This window comes from Triturus cristatus, chromosome 6, assembly GCF_964204655.1.
Source record: "Triturus cristatus chromosome 6, aTriCri1.1, whole genome shotgun sequence".
Taxonomy (NCBI): Eukaryota; Metazoa; Chordata; class Amphibia; order Caudata; family Salamandridae; genus Triturus; species Triturus cristatus.
The window spans coordinates 89,966,228-89,987,391 of record NC_140589.1 but is presented as its reverse complement, the minus strand read 5'-3'; the positions used below and the strand labels follow the sequence as shown (position 1 = coordinate 89,987,391).

The following is a 21,164-nucleotide window of genomic DNA, read 5'->3' as shown; positions in this document are numbered from 1 at the left end:
TAAGGTGACGGGGATGAAAACTATCGAACAGGAGTAAACAGTTCTTTGCTGTTGCCTTGAAATGTGTAGTGGTTTTCAGTCTGCCCTGTTCCGGGTAGATATTGAGGTCCAGGAATACCAGGTTGTGAGCCGATACAGTATGAGTGAATTTCAAGAACATATTCTGTTGGTTGAGCCAGAGCATAAAAGCATCAGTTGAGTTTGTATCACCTTCCCATACGACCAGAACATCGTCTATGTATCTTTTCCAGACTTTGATGTGTGGGAGGAAAGGATTCGTTGTGTGCAAGATCCTACTAGTTTCGAGATGGTGTACATAGAGACCTGCTAGACTGGGAGCGAAGGTACTCCCCATGCTGGTACCGTGTCGTTGCTCATAGATGTCATCAGCATACATGAAGAAGTTACGAGTGAGCGCCAGTGATACACATTCCATCACTAGATTACGTGGTGTATGGTATTCCCACGGGGCAGAAAAAAGTACCTCCTCAATAATGAGTAATGTTTCGTCATGGGGGAGGCTGGTATACAGGCTTTCCACATCAAGTCCTAAGAGTAAATTCTTCGTAGGGTCAAAATCAATGTCCTGTAGTATTTGCAGGACATTCTTGGTGTCTCGCAGGTAGGTGCTAGTACCTTGAACCAGAGGTCGAAGGAACGCGTCCGCGAACCTGGACAATGGTTCCAAAATAGAATTTACGCCAGAAACGATGGGTCTACCAGGGGGGGGAGCTCAGATTCTTATGAATTTTGGGTATCGTATAGAAGTAAGGGATCCTGGGATTGGTATTGACCAGGAATTCTGCCTCCTTCTTAGTAATCCAATCATTCGCTAGAGCTTCCTCCACCATCGTGACGATTCTAATCCTGATTGATTCGGTAGGATCTACCTGTAGAATGCCATAGTTCCTGCGATCGTCTAAAAGTTTCCTACATTCGATGTCATAGTTGACTGTAGTTTGTAACACAACTGCTCCCCCCTTGTCTGCAGGTTTGATGATAATATCATGGTTCATGGACAGTTCACGTATGGCCTCCTTTTCTTCCCTTGTGGTGTTATGAAAAGTGTTATTGTTCACTGTCGGAATATCCTGTATCTCACCCATCACTGCTTTTTCAAAAGCAAGGATTTCCACCGGTAGTGCAGAGTTAGGGGGTACAAAAGTGGATTTGTTGCGGAGACCTGTGTCTTCCCCCTGGGGTCCGTCTCCTTTCAGTCTCGGCTCAGTCAGTCGATCTTGGTGACCGTTCCGGTCCCAATCCCGGGTGACCACAGCACTTGCTCCCTTTTTATTCCATCAGTTTTGTATCTATGCAGGCAGTTGGTTGAGACACCTCTGTCTTCCCCTGGGGTCCTTCTCCTTTCAGTCTCGGCTCAGTCAATCGATCTTAGTGACCCGTACGGTCCCCTTCCGGTTCCGGGTCTTCGTTTGCAGAGTCAGCGCACATAGGGCGTTTACCTTTTTGGCGCGATTACACGAATTGATGCAGTCATTTAAACGGGCTCCCTTCGACTCAGTTCCATCGACGGAGCCGACCGGGGTGGTTCATTTGGCGGGACATTGATCCTTGGAGTCGTAAGTACGGCGCTTCTGGGTGAACTAGGTAATATTCTGACAACGCTAACATTTTGATCGTTGGACCACTTTTTCCTCTCCCGTTCCTCCCTTCATATAGGTAGCCTACCTGGCACGCCCACCACTCGGTCCACGAGCTCATGAGGTTACTTATCTCCTTTTAGCAAGTATGTCCATACTTTGGGGATCTTTTTACTGGCATGGATATACACTGAATTAGTGCGGGATTTCAGTCCCATTCTGAATAGAGTGTGTGCTTTTTGTTGTATGTTTGTTATGTCCAATTTTGTATGTTCATTTGTCACACAGTGCCTTCATCACAGATCACGTGATAACGTTACGGATAGCGTTAAGAGACCAGTACTCTTCACCTTTTTTACAGATCACCGTACTCACACGATGGATTGAATTACTTCCTACGTAATTAATGTGCCTTTATCTTATGTTTATTCCCTTTAGGTTAATAGGATTATGTAAGACCTATTAAGGCATTACGACTTCTTGGAGGCTATTTACTTCCTTTTTTCATTTCATTTTCTTACAATTTTTGTTTTAACACAACACAGTTAGTGGCAGGAAGGGATCCTTAAGGTCCTGACGAAGAAGCACGGGGAAGCTTCGAAACATGTCGACACCACTAGGAGGCATAGCTCATTGAGGCATACACCCTCCTCCCCCCACCTTTTACTAATACCAGCTCGAACGGCAGAATAAATTTTTCGAGACCAGAGAGCCAGGTATTTTTTAACTCACTCCTTATTCACTCCTGACCCTTCCTCTCACACCCCCGCATCACACATAGCTGTCTCACTAACAACAGTGCTCCCACGCAAACGTAGGTCGTAGCACGCCCTGTCCCATAGAGGGGCAAGAAGACCCCTATGATGAAGCATGACACCAAGGGCCCTTTTGGTGTGGGAGGGGTATTTAAACAACTAATGTGTATTCTCCACGACCGTGGGATACATATTGAGTAATCGGGAGATCCCTTATACCCGTGGGTGGATCCCTTTGTTTCACTAATGCACTCCAGCCGGCCTGCCTTTCACTGATGCACTCCAGCCGGTCTGTCTTTCATTAATGCATGCACTCCTGCCGGCCTGCCTTTCACTAATGCACTCCAGCCGGCCTGTCTTTCACTAATGCATGCACTCCTGCCGGCCTGCCTTTCACTAATGCATGCACTCCAGCCGGCCTGCCTTTCACTAATGCACTCCAGCCCGCCTGCCTTTCACTGATGCATGCACTCCAGGGGGCCTGCCTTTCACTAATGCACTCCAGCCGGCCTGCCTTTCACTGATGCATGCACTCCAAGGGGCCTGCCTTTCACTGATGCACTCCAGCCGGCCTGCCTTTCACTGATGCATGCACTCCAGCCGGCCTGCCTTTCACTGATGCATGCACTCCAGCCGGCCTGCCTTTCACTAATGCACTCCAGCCGGCCTGCCTTCCACTAATGCATGCACTCCAGCCGGCCTGCCTTTCACTGATGCACTCCAGCCGGCCTGCCTTCCACTGATGCACTCCAGCCGGCCTGCCTTCCACTGATGCATGCACTCCAGCCGGCCTGCCTTTCACTAATGCACTCCAGCCGGCCTGCCTTTCACTAATGCACTCCAGCCGGCCTGCCTTTCACTAATGCACTCCAGCCGGCCTGCCTTTCACTAATGCACTCCAGCCGGCCTGCGTTTCACTGATGCACTCCAGCCGGCCTGTCTTTCACTGATGCATGCACTCCAGCCGGCCTGCCTTTCACTGATGCATGCACTCCAGCCGGCCTGCCTTTCACTGATGCACTCCAGCCGGCCTGCCTTTCACTGATGCACTCCAGCCGGCCTGCCTTTCACTGATGCACTCCAGCCGGCCTGCCTTTCACTGATGCATGCACTCCAGGAGGCCTGCCTTTCACTGATGCATGCTCTCCAGCCGGCCTGTCTTTCACTGATGCACTCCAGCCGGCCAGTCTTTCACTAATGCATGCACTCCAGCCGGCCTGTCTTTCACTAATGCATGCACTCCAGCCGGCCTGTCTTTCACTAATGCATGCACTCCAGCCGGCCTGTCTTTCACTAATGCATGCACTCCAGCCGGGTTGTCTTTCACTAATGCATGCACCCCAGCCGGCCTGCCTTTCACTAATGCACTCCAGCCCGCCTGCCTTTCACTGATGCATGCACTCCAGGGGGCCTGCCTTTCACTAATGCACTCCAGCCGGCCTGCCTTTCACTGATGCATGCACTCCAAGGGGCCTGCCTTTCACTGATGCACTCCAGCCGGCCTGTCTTTCACTAATGCATGCTCTCCAGCCGGCCTGCCTTTCACTAATGCATGCTCTCCAGCCGGCCTGCCTTTCACTGATGCACTCCAGCCGGCCTGCCTTTCACTGATGCATGCACTCCAAGGGGCCTGCCTTTCACTGATGCACTCCAGCCGGCCTGTCTTTCACTAATGCATGCTCTCCAGCCGGCCTGCCTTTCACTAATGCATGCTCTCCAGCCGGCCTGCCTTTCACTGATGCACTCCAGCCGGCCTGTCTTTCACTAATGCATGCACTCCTGCCGGCCTGCCTTTCACTAATGCATGGTCTCCAGCCGGCCTGCCTTTCACTGATGCACTCCAGCCGGCCTGTCTTTCACTAATGCATGCACTCCTGCCGGCCTGCCTTTCACTAATGCACTCCTGCCAGCCTGCCTTTCACTAATGCACTGCTTCAGCATCACGCACAAGTTCGCGGTTGAGCGTGGGACAACACATTCACGGTTACAGAGCCCACTTAAGAAGACTGCGCCTAGCAAACCTAGTTAAAGATGTGTTGCGGCACAGACCAGGGCAGTGAGCCTGATCTGTGGTATGGGCCATGGTGATCAGCTCGATCTGTGGAAAGGAGCAGGAAGAAGCAGAGTTGTACCAAAAACATTTTTTTTTGTTGGGGAAGGGGGGGGGGGGGGGTAGGAGGGGGGTCCCTAGTATTTTCATTTTTCCAGGTCGTAGTAGATTTTTCAGACTTTTAGGGGGTTTTATCCACATGCATTTTGTGGTGTAAAGCGATGTGAAACTCATGGAGAAACTAGAAATCTGTACATTCTGAAAAGTAGAAAAAATTCCAAACTCAGCAGCAAGAGACCATTTTTGTAAATCGTTCATGGTTTTCCCAGAATTCAATCTGGAATATGGAGGTAAAGGGCTGGAATACATGGTGGCGACGGCCAATGCTGGTGGTGGATTCAGAGTCCGGCACCTGGTAAGAAGTAATTCACAAAGCTCACCACTAACTGGATTACAATGACAGATGTTTATTTTGTGGTTGGGCTATGGTGTGAGTAGCAGTAGAATAATAATGATGCTGGTAACGTTGAGTGATGGTGAAGAACGTACTAGAGTGGTGTCAAGAGCGGCAGTGGGAAACTACGGGGAGACATGATGGGGGACCGTGGGAACGATGGCTGCGGTAGAGTAGTGGTGAATGCCACTGAATGAGAAGTGGGCGTCAAGGCTGCAGGGGAGACATTACACAGGCAAACAGTTCTAGGAGTGATGGTAATGCTAGTAGTTGCGGAGGATAGCGGGTAATACTCCAAACTGCTGTAAGATATACCTTACAATGTGCTGGTGTAGTTTCTATTTGTGGGTTATTTAAGTGCCTCTGCTAGCACGTCCAACCTTGAATAATCATTGTAGCGCGAACAACTTGTGCAGCAGTTGCTTTATTCACGGTCCACAAACCAGGGCTTTGACTTTCCTCTAATACTGGCAATGCTTTTGCTTCTTACTCCCCTGGATTCACATAGTGAAATCCACTGCTAGGGCCCAGGGGGGTGAGCCCACAGCCCTGGTGTGTGCTCTGACTCCAGCACTGCTCAGGGAGGAGCCCACAGTCCTGGTGTGTGCTCTGACTCCAGCACTGCTCAGGGAGGAGTCCACAGTCCTGGTGTGTGCTCTGACTCCAGCACTGCTCAAAGGAGCCCACAGTCCTGGTGTGTGCTCTGACTCCAGCACTGCTCAGGGAGGAGCCCACAGGCCTGGTGTGTGCTCCGACTCCAGCACTGCTCAGGGAGGAGTCCACAGTCCTGGTGTGTGCTCTGACTCCAGCACGGCTCAGGGAGGAGTCCACAGTCCTGGTGTGTGCTCTGACTCCAGCACTGCTCAGGGAGGAGTCCACAGCCCTGGTGTGTGCTCTGACTCCAGCACTGCTCAGGGAGGAGTCCACAGCCCTGGTGTGTGCTCTGACTCCAGCACTGCTCAGGGAGGAGCCTACAGCCCTGGTGTGTGCTCTGACTCCAGCACTGCTCAGGGAGGAGCCCACAGTCCTGGTGTGTGCTCTGACTCCAGCACTGCTCAAAGGAGTCCACAGTCCTGGTGTGTGCTCTGACTCCAGCACTGCTCAAAGGAGTCCACAGTCCTGGTGTGTGCTCTGACTCCAGCACTGCTCAAAGGAGTCCACAGTCCTGGTGTGTGCTCTGACTCCAGCACTGCTCAAAGGAGCCCACAGTCCTGGTGTGTGCTCTGACTCCGGCACTGCTCAGGGAGGAGCCCACAGTCCTGGTGTGTGCTCTGACTCCAGCACTGCTCAAAGGAGCCCACAGTCCTGGTGTGCGCTCTGACTCCAGCACTGCTCAGGGAGGAGCCCACAGTCCTGATGTGTGCTCTGACTCCAGCACTGCTCAAAGGAGTCCACAGTCCTGGCGTGTGCTCTGACTCCAGCACTGCTCAAAGGAGCCCACAGTCCTAGTGTGTGCTCTGACTCCAGCACTGCTCAGGGAGGAGTCCACAGTCCTGGTGTGTGCTCGGACTCCAGCACTGCTCAGGGAGGAGTCCACAGTCCTGGTGTGTGCTCTGACTCCAGCACTGCTCAGGGAGGAGTCCACAGTCCTGGTGTGTGCTCTGACTCCAGCACTGCTCAAAGGAGCCCACAGTCCTGGTGTGTGCTCTGACTCCAGCACTGCTCAGGGAGGAGTCCACAGTCCTGGTGTGTGCTCTGACTCCAGCACTGCTCAGGGAGGAGTCCACAGTCCTGGTGTGTGCTCTGACTCCAGCACTGCTCAAAGGAGTCCACAGTCCTGGTGTGTGCTCCGACTCCAGCACTGCTCAGGGAGGAGTCCACAGTCCTGGTGTGTGCTCTGACTCCAGCACTGCTCAAAGGAGTCCACAGTCCTGGTGTGTGCTCTGACTCCAGCACTGCTCAGGGAGGAGCCCACAGTCCTGATGTGTGCTCTGACTCCAGCACTGCTCAAAGGAGTCCACAGTCCTGGTGTGTGCTCTGACTCCAGCACTGCTCAAAGGAGCCCACAGTCCTGGTGTGTGCTCTAACTCCAGCACTGCTCAGGGAGGAGTCCACAGTCCTGGTGTGTGCTCGGATTCCAGCACTGCTCAGGGAGGAGTCCACAGTCCTGGTGTGTGCTCTGACTCCAGCACTGCTCAGGGAGGAGTCCACAGTCCTGGTGTGTGCTCTGACTCCAGCACTGCTCAAAGGAGCCCACAGTCCTGGTGTGTGCTCTGACTCCAGCACTGCTCAGGGAGGAGTCCACAGTCCTGGTGTGTGCTCCGACTCCAGCACTGCTCAGGGAGGAGCCCACAGCCCTGGTGTGTGCTCCGACTCCAGCACTGCTCAGGGAGGAGCCCACAGTCCTGGTGTGTGCTCCGACTCCAGCACTGCTCAGGGAGGAGCCCACAGCCCTGGTGTGTGCTCTGACTCCAGCACTGCTCAGGGAGGAGCCCACAGCCCTGGTGTGTGCTCTGACTCCAGCACTGCTCAGGGAGGAGCCCACAGTCCTGGTGTGTGCTCTGACTCCAGCACTGCTCAAAGGAGCCCACAGTCCTGGTGTGTGCTCTGACTCCAGCACTGCTCAGGGAGGAGTTCACAGTCCTGGTGTGTGCTCTGACTCCAGCACTGCTCAGGGAGGAGCCCACAGTCCTGATGTGTGCTCTGACTCCAGCACTGCTCAAAGGAGCCCACAGTCCTGGTGTGTGCTCTAACTCCAGCACTGCTCAGGGAGGAGTCCACAGTCCTGGTGTGTGCTCGGATTCCAGCACTGCTCAGGGAGGAGTCCACAGTCCTGGTGTGTGCTCTGACTCCAGCACTGCTCAGGGAGGAGTCCACAGTCCTGGTGTGTGCTCTGACTCCAGCACTGCTCAGGGAGGAGTCCACAGTCCTGGTGTGTGCTCTGACTCCAGCACTGCTCAAAGGAGCCCACAGTCCTGGTGTGTGCTCTGACTCCAGCACTGCTCAGGGAGGAGTCCACAGTCCTGGTGTGTGCTCCGACTCCAGCACTGCTCAGGGAGGAGCCCACAGCCCTGGTGTGTGCTCCGACTCCAGCACTGCTCAGGGAGGAGCCCACAGTCCTGGTGTGTGCTCCGACTCCAGCACTGCTCAGGGAGGAGCCCACAGTCCTGGTGTGTGCTCTGACTCCAGCACTGCTCAAAGGAGGAGTCCACAGTCCTGGTGTGTGCTCTGACTCCAGCACTGCTCAGGGAGGAGTCCACAGTCCTGGTGTGTGCTCTGACTCCAGCACTGCTCAGGGAGGAGTCCACAGTCCTGGTGTGTGCTCTGACTCCAGCACTGCTCAAAGGAGCCCACAGTCCTGGTGTGTGCTCTGACTCCAGCACTGCTCAGGGAGGAGCCCACAGTCCTGATGTGTGCTCTGACTCCAGCACTGCTCAAAGGAGGAGTCCACAGCCCTGGTGTGTGCTCTGACTCCAGCACTGCTCAGGGAGGAGTCCACAGTCCTGGTGTGTGCTCTGACTCCAGCACTGCTCAAAGGAGCCCACAATCCTGGTGTGTGCTCTGACTCCAGCACTGCTCAAAGGAGCCCACAGTCCTGATGAGTGCTCTGACTCCAGCACTGCTCAGGGAGGAGCCCACAGTCCTGATGAGTGCTCTGACTCCAGCACTGCTCAGGGAGGAGTCCACAGTCCTGGTGTGTGCTCTGACTCCAGCACTGCTCAGGGAGGAGTCCACAGTCCTGGTGTGTGCTCTGACTCCAGCACTGCTCAGGGAGGAGTCCACAGTCCTGGTGTGTGCTCTAACTCCAGCACTGCTCAGGGAGGAGTCCACAGTCCTGGTGTGTGCTCGGATTCCAGCACTGCTCAGGGAGGAGTCCACAGTCCTGGTGTGTGCTCTGACTCCAGCACTGCTCAGGGAGGAGTCCACAGTCCTGGTGTGTGCTCTGACTCCAGCACTGCTCAAAGGAGCCCACAGTCCTGGTGTGTGCTCTGACTCCAGCACTGCTCAGGGAGGAGTCCACAGTCCTGGTGTGTGCTCCGACTCCAGCACTGCTCAGGGAGGAGCCCACAGCCCTGGTGTGTGCTCCGACTCCAGCACTGCTCAGGGAGGAGCCCACAGTCCTGGTGTGTGCTCTGACTCCAGCACTGCTCAGGGAGGAGCCCACAGCCCTGGTGTGTGCTCTGACTCCAGCACTGCTCAAAGGAGCCCACAGTCCTGGTGTGTGCTCTGACTCCAGCACTGCTCAGGGAGGAGTCCACAGTCCTGGTGTGTGCTCTGACTCCAGCACTGCTCAAAGGAGTCCACAGTCCTGGTGTGTGCTCTGACTCCAGCACTGCTCAGGGAGGAGTCCACAGTCCTGGTGTGTGCTCTGACTCCAGCACTGCTCAAAGGAGCCCACAGTCCTGGTGTGTGCTCCGACTCCAGCACTGCTCAGGGAGGAGCCCACAGTCCTGGTGTGTGCTCTGACTCCAGCACTGCTCAAAGGAGGAGTCCACAGTCCTGGTGTGTGCTCTGACTCCAGCACTGCTCAGGGAGGAGTCCACAGTCCTGGTGTGTGCTCGGATTCCAGCACTGCTCAGGGAGGAGTCCACAGTCCTGGTGTGTGCTCTGACTCCAGCACTGCTCAGGGAGGAGTCCACAGTCCTGGTGTGTGCTCTGACTCCAGCACTGCTCAAAGGAGCCCACAGTCCTGGTGTGTGCTCTGACTCCAGCACTGCTCAGGGAGGAGTCCACAGTCCTGGTGTGTGCTCCGACTCCAGCACTGCTCAGGGAGGAGCCCACAGCCCTGGTGTGTGCTCCGACTCCAGCACTGCTCAAAGGAGTCCACAGTCCTGGTGTGTGCTCTGACTCCAGCACTGCTCAGGGAGGAGCCCACAGTCCTGATGTGTGCTCTGACTCCAGCACTGCTCAAAGGAGCCCACAGTCCTGGTGTGTGCTCTGACTCCAGCACTGCTCAGGGAGGAGTCCACAGTCCTGGTGTGTGCTCTGACTCCAGCACTGCTCAAAGGAGTCCACAGTCCTGGTGTGTGCTCTGACTCCAGCACTGCTCAGGGAGGAGCCCACAGTCCGGATGTGTGCTCTGACTCCAGCACTGCTCAAAGGAGCACACAGTCCTGGTGTGTGCTCTGACTCCAGCACTGCTCAGGGAGGAGCCCACAGTCCTGATGAGTGCTCTGACTCCAGCACTGCTCAAAGGAGGAGTCCACAGCCCTGGTGTGTGCTCTGACTCCAGCACTGCTCAGGGAGGAGCCCACAGTCCTGATGAGTGCTCTGACTCCAGCACTGCTCAAAGGAGGAGTCCACAGCCCTGGTGTGTGCTCTGACTCCAGCACTGCTCAGGGAGGAGTCCACAGTCCTGGTGTGTGCTCTGACTCCAGCACTGCTCAGGGAGGAGTCCACAGTCCTGGTGTGTGCTCTGACTCCAGCACTGCTCAAAGGAGTCCACAGGGGTCAACTAGTTTCAATGAGGAAAGCCTTGGCTCACCCTCAGCACAGGCAGTCCCCACAGAAAACTTACTGCGTATCGCGTGCAACCAACAAAACAAATACGACAATTGGGGACAAATTTGAAATATCTATATTATTCTAAGGGGCTAAACAGTAATTAAAATACAAAGTTAGAATCCAGTTATATTTCCTCTCATGAGGCAGATGTTCTTCAAGGTAGAGGTCAGAGGTCACTGCAGCTCCTAGACTGCAGGACATTCATTGCAAAATGTGGGGGAAATATATTACTCTACAATTTCACAACTGGCCCAGCTGCAAAACGCATGGTACACTGAAAATTTACTGTTGTCTACTTGTCCCTATTTTATTCTTCTTTAGCGTTAGCCTAAGGCCCCGACGGGAAGCCAAGCCGACAGAAGTAGGGGCTGCAGTGGGAGAAGAATGGCCCACCATGGAGGCTGGGCACATGGGCTGAGACCTGATCATCAGGCCTCAGTCCACAGAGCAGGTCAGACTTCCAAGTCACAGTAACAGAGGCAGGGTAACACTGTGCACGTAGACAACTCTAATGCTCAACATGAAGGCGCTCTTTTTTTTACATAATCCAGAAAGATGTGTTGTGGTTGTTGGCCAGTAAGAGTGAAGAACAAGTTTAACTTTCTTCTTTTTGAGCGCAGCGGTGATGACGTCACTGAAAACGCTGCCAATAACCTTACAGGGAAATGTTCACCTGATCAGTCTCCTATGCATGGCGCCAGTAGGCCTCTCTGTGATCTTACTGCGCAAGAAATCCTTTTCGTAGATTTATTTAGATGCTCAGCAAATTGAAACGCTTGAGACAATATCATGAGAAGGGGTGGATGGATAGGCCAATATACTTTCAAAGGGCTTACTGTCAGGCAAAAATGACAGTCCTCCAGTCCAAGTGCCGTTCATTTCCAGACAGTACAGTAGAAAATGGGTCCCAGGAGGACAATATTAAAGAGCACACACAATTAAATATCAGTAAACATTAATATACTAGTACACGGTTATCATATTATTCAATGTTATTTAATCACATTGAACATCCTGAGATGCTTATAAATCGGCAAATCATTTTGAAAGAATGTACCAAAGAAGTGCCTCACGTAAGGGGGAGAAAAGAAAGGGAGAAGGTAGTGAGCATCAAGTGAGGGTTGGTAAAGTGATTGTATCCATCACACCATTTTTTTTACAATAAAACCGGCTTTTGTAAGCCTCACAGATGAAGGATGCCAATTACATAGCCATTATTAGAAATATACTGTCACAGTGAAAAAACACTGTTGATCAAACTGGCATAGAACAGTGACACAGTCAATGTTTGACCCCAAAATAAAGTAGGCTGCTTAGATCCTTACACCAGGGTCTTCCTCAGGACTGAGTGTGGAGCACCATGCGCCACCCTCAACTGGATGGTGGAAACTTTGTAGGCGGGTCCATAGGCTCCAAAAAACAGAGAGCCGAGTGATGGCACTTAGATTAATTGTAAAGGATTCTTCCCTGGAAATCGCCTCATGAAACAGGAAAGTCGAATGGTTTATATTTTAAAATGTGCATAGGTGCAAATGAACTCCAAATAGGCTGTACGTGAATCTAGAAATGAGAAACAGTCACAACTTCAGAAGAGCCCACCGGGTGCTTCCAATCTCATGTCTAAGACAGCAGAAGAAAAGGCATCTCAGCAGAACAGCAAGTGGAGAGGAGAGTCGGCGAACTGAAGGAATGAATTTGGCCCAGACAAAATACATTTCATGGCTTATTGCTTTTAAAATCATCAGCAACACCATCTTGTGAGTGAACCCTTCACGGCAACATATCAATCAGTGCTAACGGTGGCACGGAGAGCTCACAATAGCACGGTACTGCTCAAACTCGAAGCCAGTTAAATACTACCGCCAGGACGCCCCTTAGCTGGGGCAGCTGTGCGCACTACAAATGTTCCTAACATAACATAACATAACTAGCAGAGTATTTTCGAAGTTTTCATCAAGTCCTACAAAAGAGAGAAGTGTACGCTTTAAACGTGTGAATATCCATAGTCTGGGAGGACGGATTTGAAAATTCTAGGTGTACATAATACTGGACAAAACATACTATTATGGAAAAAGTGGATTTAGGGTTTCCTGACAAAATTAGCAGTTTTCCAGATGTAGAAGATAGCTTACTAGCTTTGGGAAGTTCACTTCAAGGCATCTGTAAACTCTGGCGTACTACCCTAAGGGAAACCTGAGGATAATTCTTCTCTCGAGTTACAGTGAAGACGACGCGATTCTAGAGGGGTTTGGCTGGATGATTCCGTGTATGTGAGAGAGTTTGCAGCATCTGATCTTAGCAAAGCTCATATGACAGTGGCACGAATGAGCCCGCAAATCAGCTGGAACTGGAGAAACACAAAGAGAAGAAACTGATACCCAGCCCTGCTCCAGACTGTCTCCTGCTCCTACTGCGACAGACTGCTGAAGGAGCTGTGTCCTCAGTCAGGACTGTACACATCAGATGCTCCAGAAGTGTCCATTCAGCCTTTCCATCACACTGAACTACCTACCACCGAGTAGAGCTTTAACATCCATTATTCCGTTTTAGACAAATGCCACAAAAGTGGAAATGGCGGAGGTGTCAGTTTTGACTCTAATGCCCTTCAGACATGTATGGATCACTACATCATTCTTTTCTCCAAGTCCATGCTCACCCTGCCCACAACACCCAATACTAATCCTCCTTTGTGCCAACCAGCACTATTCAGAGTCACGAGCCAACATGTATTTCTACTCTTCCTTCTTTTAGCACCTGCAGACAGGTATGTTCGTGTCAAATAAGGCACTCGCACCTTTACCCTCTCCGCGACTTCGTTAAAACTGTGAATCGATAAAACACAGATCTCTCCAGCAAGTGCATTAACCACCAGTTATTTTACTGTTATTATTAACAGCTGAAAATTACTGGCCACACAAAGATCGCAGCAGCAGGTGCCTTATTGCAGTAAAATATTTTAAAATTCAGCTTCTTTGTGACCAATAAAGTAAACCAGAAGATATTTGATGTCCTGTTTGTCCTTGCTGACAATTTCTTTGCCTTGCAGTTTAAAAAAATTAAATGGTTAATCTGTCAGACTCTACTTTTTATGACTCCAACCCTCGGAACTCCACTCCCTTTTCGCTGCCAGACCTTGACACCCCCCCAATTTATGTATTCCCAACATACTTTTTTCCCCATTCTACCGCTGGCCTTACTTGTTTAAAAATATTAGTAATTGTATGAAATTTCAAATAAATCATCATGGACAAAACCTGCTATTTTTCTAAGCACTTGAGAAAGGATCTGTAATTTACGTAGCATGATCTTTACATATTGTAATTGCATTTATATATCGCTTACTACCTCGTATGAGGCGTCCAATCGCTTTTCGGCAAGTAGCACACTACTCCGGAACCCAAATCGGATAAGTGGTGAATTAGCATAGGGAAATATGAAATTAATTTGTGCAGTGGACATGAGTCTGCTAGGGTTGAAAAGGATAGGGGAGGGATAAAAGAGTGAAGGGTCTAGAAATTGTTTATTTGGAGATCATAGCAGCTGAGGTAGGTTTGGGATGAGTGGAAGGGCGTGGAGAAGGGTTTAAAGAGGCTTGTTTGGGAGATCTGAATAGTAAAAGAGATATGAGATGATGCAAGGAGGAAAGAGTCTAAAAGGATTATTTTCGGGATCATAGTCGTAGAATGGGGTTTGTGATGAGTCAGAGTGGAAGTAGAGGATATATTGAGAGAGGTATATGGTGAGATATAGGTTAGTGCATTGTAGATGCTGAATTAGGAGTAAAGTAATAAATATGAAGATACATACATACATAGAAGGTATATACGGATAAGTACGGTAATATATCTAGATTTGAGTTGTATTTAATAAACTCAGACTTTCAAGTTTTTCTGTACTTTAAGCTAATTTATTTGTTTTTATATATCTTGTCTTCCTTCAATAGTGAAGCACTTGTAGATGGATAGTTATGAAAAAAATGTTACTTATTTATGCAGTGACCTATATACATGTTAAAGATAGAATAATATAACCATAAGTAATGTGTGCATTTGTTAAGCAGAACTAATAAATATCTATTTTGTTATAAATAGGATTATTAACCACATCTATACAAAGGGATACACATATCTAGGTACACATATAGATTCCAAATAACTGCCTATATACACTGGGATAGGCTGTATATTTATGTTTGAGTATGGTGGTTATGTGGGGAAGAGTCAACTCGAGTAGTCTTCTGAAGAGAAGGTAGTTATCCGTGGATTTATGTTTGTGGGTAAAGAGTTCCATAATTTGGCTGCTTGAACAGAGAAGGATGTGCCACCTTTGGTGTTTTCCTTGTATGGTGTGATTTTGAGGTGAGGTGCCAATCTATAGCGGATGTTCCTTTGTTAAATGTGATTGGGGATTTTATTCCTTACGAAGAGTGACCCTGGTCCATATATCGCTTTGTGGGCGATACAAATCAGCTTGAATGTGATCTTCTGGCAACCCGTAACCAACGCAGGGCCTTCAAGACAGGGGAATTGTGGGATTGCGGCTTTACATGCAAGAGTAGCCTGGCAGTAGAGTTCTGAATCCGTTGAAGTCTTTTCCTAGTTGTTAAAGATGATCCGTGGTAGAGGCCATTGGTGTAATAAAGTTTAGACAGGACAAATGAGATAGTAGCCTGGACCCTGTGTGGAAATCCCAGGTGGGGGAAGATGCGTCGTAGAGTTTTTATAGTAATGAAGCTGGATCTTAGTAGTTTGGCCACATGGGCATTCATCGATAGCTTGGAGTCTATGACTTCCTTAGATGCCTTAGGCTATGTTCCCAGATCGTCAGGCCAGGTCGTGAGTGTGTCATAATTTTTCCAATCACCACATGTAAGTATTTCAGTTTTGGAAGCATTCAATTTGAGATGGCTCCATGTCATCAACTGATCAACGGCTCTGAGGGAACTCAACATTCGTGAGTTTCCAATGTCTGTGCGGCTTTCCAGTTTAAGGAGTATCTGTGTGTCATCTGCATAGTTATAGCATGTGAGCTGAAATTCATTGATCAGTGCCGGTAATTACTTCATGTACAAGTTGAAAAGCATGGGTGAGATGATAGAGCCATCAAGACCCCTGCTTTTGTGAATTATGGTTTAGGTGAGAAAGGCAGGGTATGGATAACATTAGTTCTGTTTTGAAGGTAAGATGTGATCCAGTCGAGAGGAGTCCCCTCTATGCCAGCTTCGTAGGGTCTTTGTACTAGAGTGTCATGGTCAACCCTGTCAAAGGCGACTGTATGGTCCAAGAGAAAAAGTGCAGCAACCCAGATGTGTTCAACTGTGTTCTTAAGGTCATCCCAGATGGCAATGATGGCATATTCTGTGCCTCTTCCGGGAAGGAATCCTATTTGGAAGTCTGAAAGTATGGAATTATCTTCAATGAATTGTGACATTTGGATGAATGCTGCTCTTTGTATCAGTTTGCCCAGGAAAGGTGCATTTGTAATCATTCTGTAGTTGTCTGGGTTAAGAGGGTCCAGGTTTCTTTTCTTTAGTAATGGGCGCATATATGCCTTTTTAGGTCTTCAGGAAATAACTCCGGAGTTAAGGAATTGCTATGATTCTTCTTACTAGTGTGGCAGCAGAAGTAGTTAAAAGAGTTTTCTTGAGCGTTTGTGGTTGACATGACTAGAAGTGTACCAAACTCAGAGTCCAGTTGGTTTAAATCCATTATAAATTCTCTTGATAAAATTGCTCCCTCGGAAAAGCCAGAGAACCATGGTTTGCAACAGAGACGCACTGAACATATTAAAAAACAAATCTGATCTAGGTGGATATTGGTATTTAAATGCCTGTGACTATTTTTAGGTCTCGCGCCTAGCGTTGCAGTGCGGAGCACTGCTCGTGCAGCAAGAGACCTCATGTAGGGGGTTTGAAAACGGACCTAGGAATCGCACACGCTCGTGCGTGTGCCTTTCCTTTTGGCCCACACTATTGGGCTTTGCGTGCATCTTTTTATCAAAGACAGCATGCAATTGGCTAAAGGCGGGCGCATTGCTCCGCCCATGGCCTATTGGTGTCTATTAGGCGCACCTCTACCATGAGGTTTCAATTATCGTGCCCAGACATGGGCGCGATAATGGAAACCACATGGCTTGCTGTGGCGCGCGCACCACTAGCGGGCTTCTTTGTTTTCCAATAGCGTTTGCTTTCACTTTCGCGATCGCTTTCCCTGCTGCTTGTTTATAAGTGGAGCACTATACAGACTGGTAAGTTAAAAAAATGCAAGAATGCGCGGTGGTGAGACATCCCCATGTGGGGTTCACTCAATAAACCGCGAGGTTTCCGCTCTCATAACCACGATAAGCGGCCAGCTTTCGAGGTCGATTACGCAGAGCCGAAGCCATGCGCGAATCGGATAAGGGCGCAGCTTCCCAGAGAGCATGGCACAGCACGCTGTGAGAACTACTACACTGAGGGAGGGCTCTCTCTGACCCGTCTCTGAGGAAAGAAAACGACCGCGGCCCACAACTGAAGCCCCGGGCACACCTACTAATCTGAAGGTCTCTGCTGGGCAAAGGGGCAGCGAAGCGCATCCTAGCAGTACAATCGATGACAGATGGGAAAGTACAGGCACCTGTCCGATTCCGAACCCTGTATTAGGGGGAGAGCGACAACAGCGTCGAGGTCATGCCTTAACCAATAAAAATAACTCCTTCGCAATACTTCCGACTTATCCACCACAGCGGACCATACCAACTCCATGACCTGCTCCCCTCAAGAAAACTACACTTCTAGATACTAACAGATGTAGGAAGCAAGAACTGTGCAAATTTGCACCAGGACGCTTCACTCTTTTAGCCCGTACGACTATTCACGTACTAAAACCATCCCGCACAGCTCTAGCAGTGCAAACCTATCCATGAATACACGCAATGATATCCCCCCACTGAGAACAACACACTGCTCCACCAATACACATATGATATTAGCTGCTGTGCCTTTTTCTATTTCAATGCTTCATGAAGCACTTCAATTGTGTTGCAGTTCTTCCATGTCCTGGAGTGTCTATAAGAGGAAATGCAGAAGTTCTAATATTCGAGAGTGAAATCAGAGAAAGAGAAGTTGCTGCTCCTGTCGCTCAGGCAGTACCCATGATTTGAAGCCTTCACTGCTGCTAACTGATTTATGGGATGTGCATGCGAAGTAAGCTTGCTGAGCGGTTACCTATGTCATCACTATTCTGTGTAGGAGAGTGTAACCTGCAAATCTGTCATCCAAGCTTCACCTGTATTGTGGGTAAGGGAAGCTTGCACTGCAGTGATGTTGGGCGTATTTGTGGTACTATCCCATTTGAAAGGACATGTTAAGGACCAACAAACTCACCAATTTTTAAGGGGGAGGGAGGAGGTCTGAGGAAGGAAGTCACTTAGTTTTACTTTCCCTACTTATTGTATGTTCACACATGGGTGGGACATACTGTTGCCACCTGTTCTGCTTCTGGTGTGTGTGTGTCTTAGAGGAAACCTTGCCCAATGGCCTACCATGCTTTTGTTTAAAGAGAGCATTTCAGTTCCACACAAATGACACTCCATCACCCATGCTCACAATTCTGAGGTGTTGCTCTTATACATGTTCAACATCAACCACTGGCACAGGAACAGGCTACTAGAGCTACAGATTCGTTGTAAAACATCACTTAGAAAGACGATGGTACAGCAGACTAAGGTCTCACAGACCCACTCCAACAACTCGCAAAAGTCCTTAACACTGATTCAACAAAGAGATGCTGTGAAGTTTTTAATTAGTAAGACCTCAATTTACCTATGATTCTGCTGTGAGGAGTCCAATATCAGGATAACACGGTGACAGCCTTACTGTGGAGCAGACTACTGGCAACGTCATGTTGAGAAACAGTGACTGTATTGATTCAATAGTTAAAAGACTAGTCTTGGCCAAAAACACTATTAGAGATTTCATTAAGGAGCAGGGACAGGAGGGTCACAAATAATGGGTGACCAAAGAGAAATATCCCACTGTAGTCAGGCTTTCCCCATGAATAATAACTATCTTGTGCTGTGGCTTATCCACCATTTTATGAGCAAGAGACCGCCTTGAAGATGCAAGTCCAACATTTGTAACTGATCTAGCTGAACCTTCAGTTGGATACTGTCAACTAAGGAAAGTTCAAAGCTGTCATACATACAATCTCATCCACAAGGCAAGAGGCTACATGTAAATATTAAAAAGGTTAAAAAAAATGGGTCATTGAGGAATCGCTGGGCCCCACGCAATAAACAGTCAAACTCTGAACAAAATGACAGGGGTTAAAAGAGTGGCAGGAGATGGAAATGTTTGCTATCAACCACATAAGAAGAAAGTCACCAACCCTTTAAGGCTTCGCGAGAAGTGTCACACTTGAGTCAATGTCTCAGGTTCATAACCAACAGTGGAAAGAGGGCCAGACCAATGAAGTAAACTTAACCACAAATCATTAAAAACTTTGTTACTCATTTACAAAAGAAACATATTAAAAAACAGTCAAAATGAAATACTTAAAAGAAAACTAGAACCTTCTCAGCCTAGCCATTCCTAACTTACTGCACCAGTTTGGACACAAAAGTGAGGAGTTCACCACCCATGGCAAACAAAGCAGTTTGTGTGTTTTTACAGCCATGTAGTCTATGGCGTTTCATTGAAATGAAGACAAATTTCTAGGACTCTGAAGCTCAAGTCTTTCACCGTATGGAAAGGCTCTCAATCAAGGAAAAACAAAAACCTTTGAGTTTGTGGAGGTCAGGAACCTTGCCGTTCGCAGTGTTTGACAGGGGCAGCTTGCAATTCCCAAAAATATAAGGACTTAGAAGCAGCTGCAATGCAAATAACCTTCACTTGTGAAGAGATCAAAAAGCCCAGTAGAGGGTACATGCCTGGCACATCAGGCTAGGGGATGGCTGGCAGCACAGACAGTGACAGGCAACAGCCCTCTGCTGCTTTGTCACTGCAGGGGGTCTATCAATGCAGGGCAAAAGCCAGTGCTTTGCTTCGGGACACCAACACCGAAAGGAACAATGCACAGCCACTACTTGGAAAACAAGCATTTGCAATGCAATAGGTCTCGCATTTGCGAGAGTTTGAACTATTGGCATTGTAAATGACAATGCCTTTTATTTATGTGTTTTGAAAAGCAGCAAGCGGCGCGTAAACACACTTTGTACTTCTAGTCATCGCTTACGAGAAGCAAGGCTGGCTGTAAAAGAGGCTCAGTTATTGCCAGCCTTGCATCTCGTAAGCAAGGTCTATAAGTACAAAGTGCGCCCTCGCAGTTTTTCAAAACACACAAATAAAATGCATTATCATTTGCAAAGCCAATAGTGCAAACTCTCACAAATGCTTGTTTTTTAACAGTCTGAACATTTAAAAAAAAAAAAAAGGGTAAAATATACAAACTCTGGTGCTGTATAAAGCATAACCCTGGAAATGCTTACTGTGTAGTTGTACTTGTGTTTCAGATTCCAGCGGCAGATCGGACACTGTCCAGCAGGATTTGGGGGGAGAACGTTGGCAGTGGGCTTCAACTCTTCAATCAATTTTCCTTCGATCTATAATGATGAAAAAGGGAATAACATTGCAAAGTAGGTCAGTTTCAAACACAAGCATTAAATAAAATGCTCCTCAGTAGCAAACAGGGTCTGAGTGGGGTGCGAGGGGGGTGAGAAAAAGATGAGATGTGGTAGTCTCTTACCCTCACGTGCTTGCCACCGCAGGAGCTTTGAGCATGCCTTTCTGACCAATATTTGACATATTTACAAAGGAGGAAGGCGGACACAGTATAATTCTAGCCAGCCGGTTATATATTTGTTCCCATTTGCTTTTTTTATTTTTGTAGAACTACTTAGGATGCTTTTTTATAAATGCAAATCAACAGTAAACTATAAACAACAATGTTGAAAAAGGGGGGCGGGGCGGGGATGTCGACACCAGCTAATTTGTGTTACAGAAAGGATAACAAGTCCACATCAATGAAAACATTAATAAAACAAGCATTTGCAATGCAATAGGTCTCGCATTTGCAAGAGTTTAAGCTATTGGCAATGTAACAGAGAATACCTTTTATTTATCTGTTGTTATAATTAACAAATAAATGAAAGCCATTGTCATTTACAATGCCAATAGCTCATCTCCTGTAAATGCAAGACCTATTTCCCTTGAAAGCGGCCGCTATTCCCCCGGGCTGCTTGAAAAGTGAAAGTGCACATGGCACTGCATGTTGCAGGAAAGCATGTCATGCCTGCAGCAGGAGAAACGCATCAAAGAAACTATTTCTTACAGACTAAATAACATATACTGTGTAACAACAGAAGTAAAAGGGCCAGTCCTCATGGGAGGTTACGAATGAAGACAAGGCTGTACTAAGGAGGGACTAACAAGCCTATTAAGAATCAGAAGGCAGTATTTACAAACAACAATTACATAATTAAATGAAAAATATGAGCGGAGAGTAGGCTGAGCTTCAAGTCCATACTATTACGGCATGTGTGTGGGGTTTCCAGTAATATTCACAACGAAATTGAATACATGATCAAATGTCATTAAAGAATGCATTTCTGTAACATGTAGGCGCATTTCAGAGCTTTCCGAACTCGTGCATTGTGCAGTTCAATTTGCCCAAAATCACACAGTGCAGAAGCAGAGACGCCGTGATTAAGCTCGGATTGTGGAGGAGATGAGGGAAGGGGAAGTGAGGGAAGGGAGAAAGCAAAGGGGAGGCGGGGAATAGGGAGAGAGCGAGCGAGGGAAGGGGTGAAGGTTGGCGAGCTGTGACACAAACAAATACATGATCAAATGTTTTTAAAGTTAAAAGAATGCATTTCTGTAACATGTA

At 48.6% G+C, this 21,164-nt stretch overlaps 1 protein-coding gene across 1 annotated transcript in view; it reads right to left on the bottom strand.

Moving 5' to 3' along the window:
• MRPS18A (mitochondrial ribosomal protein S18A) overlaps positions 1-21,164 on the bottom strand; it is a 153,657-nt gene that overhangs the window by 83,294 nt on the left and 49,199 nt on the right. Inside the window, exon 3 of the mRNA XM_085610266.1 lies at positions 19,768-19,881. Coding sequence (XP_085466392.1) covers positions 19,768-19,881 — 114 coding nt within the window. The remainder of the gene's footprint in view (positions 1-19,767; positions 19,882-21,164) is intronic.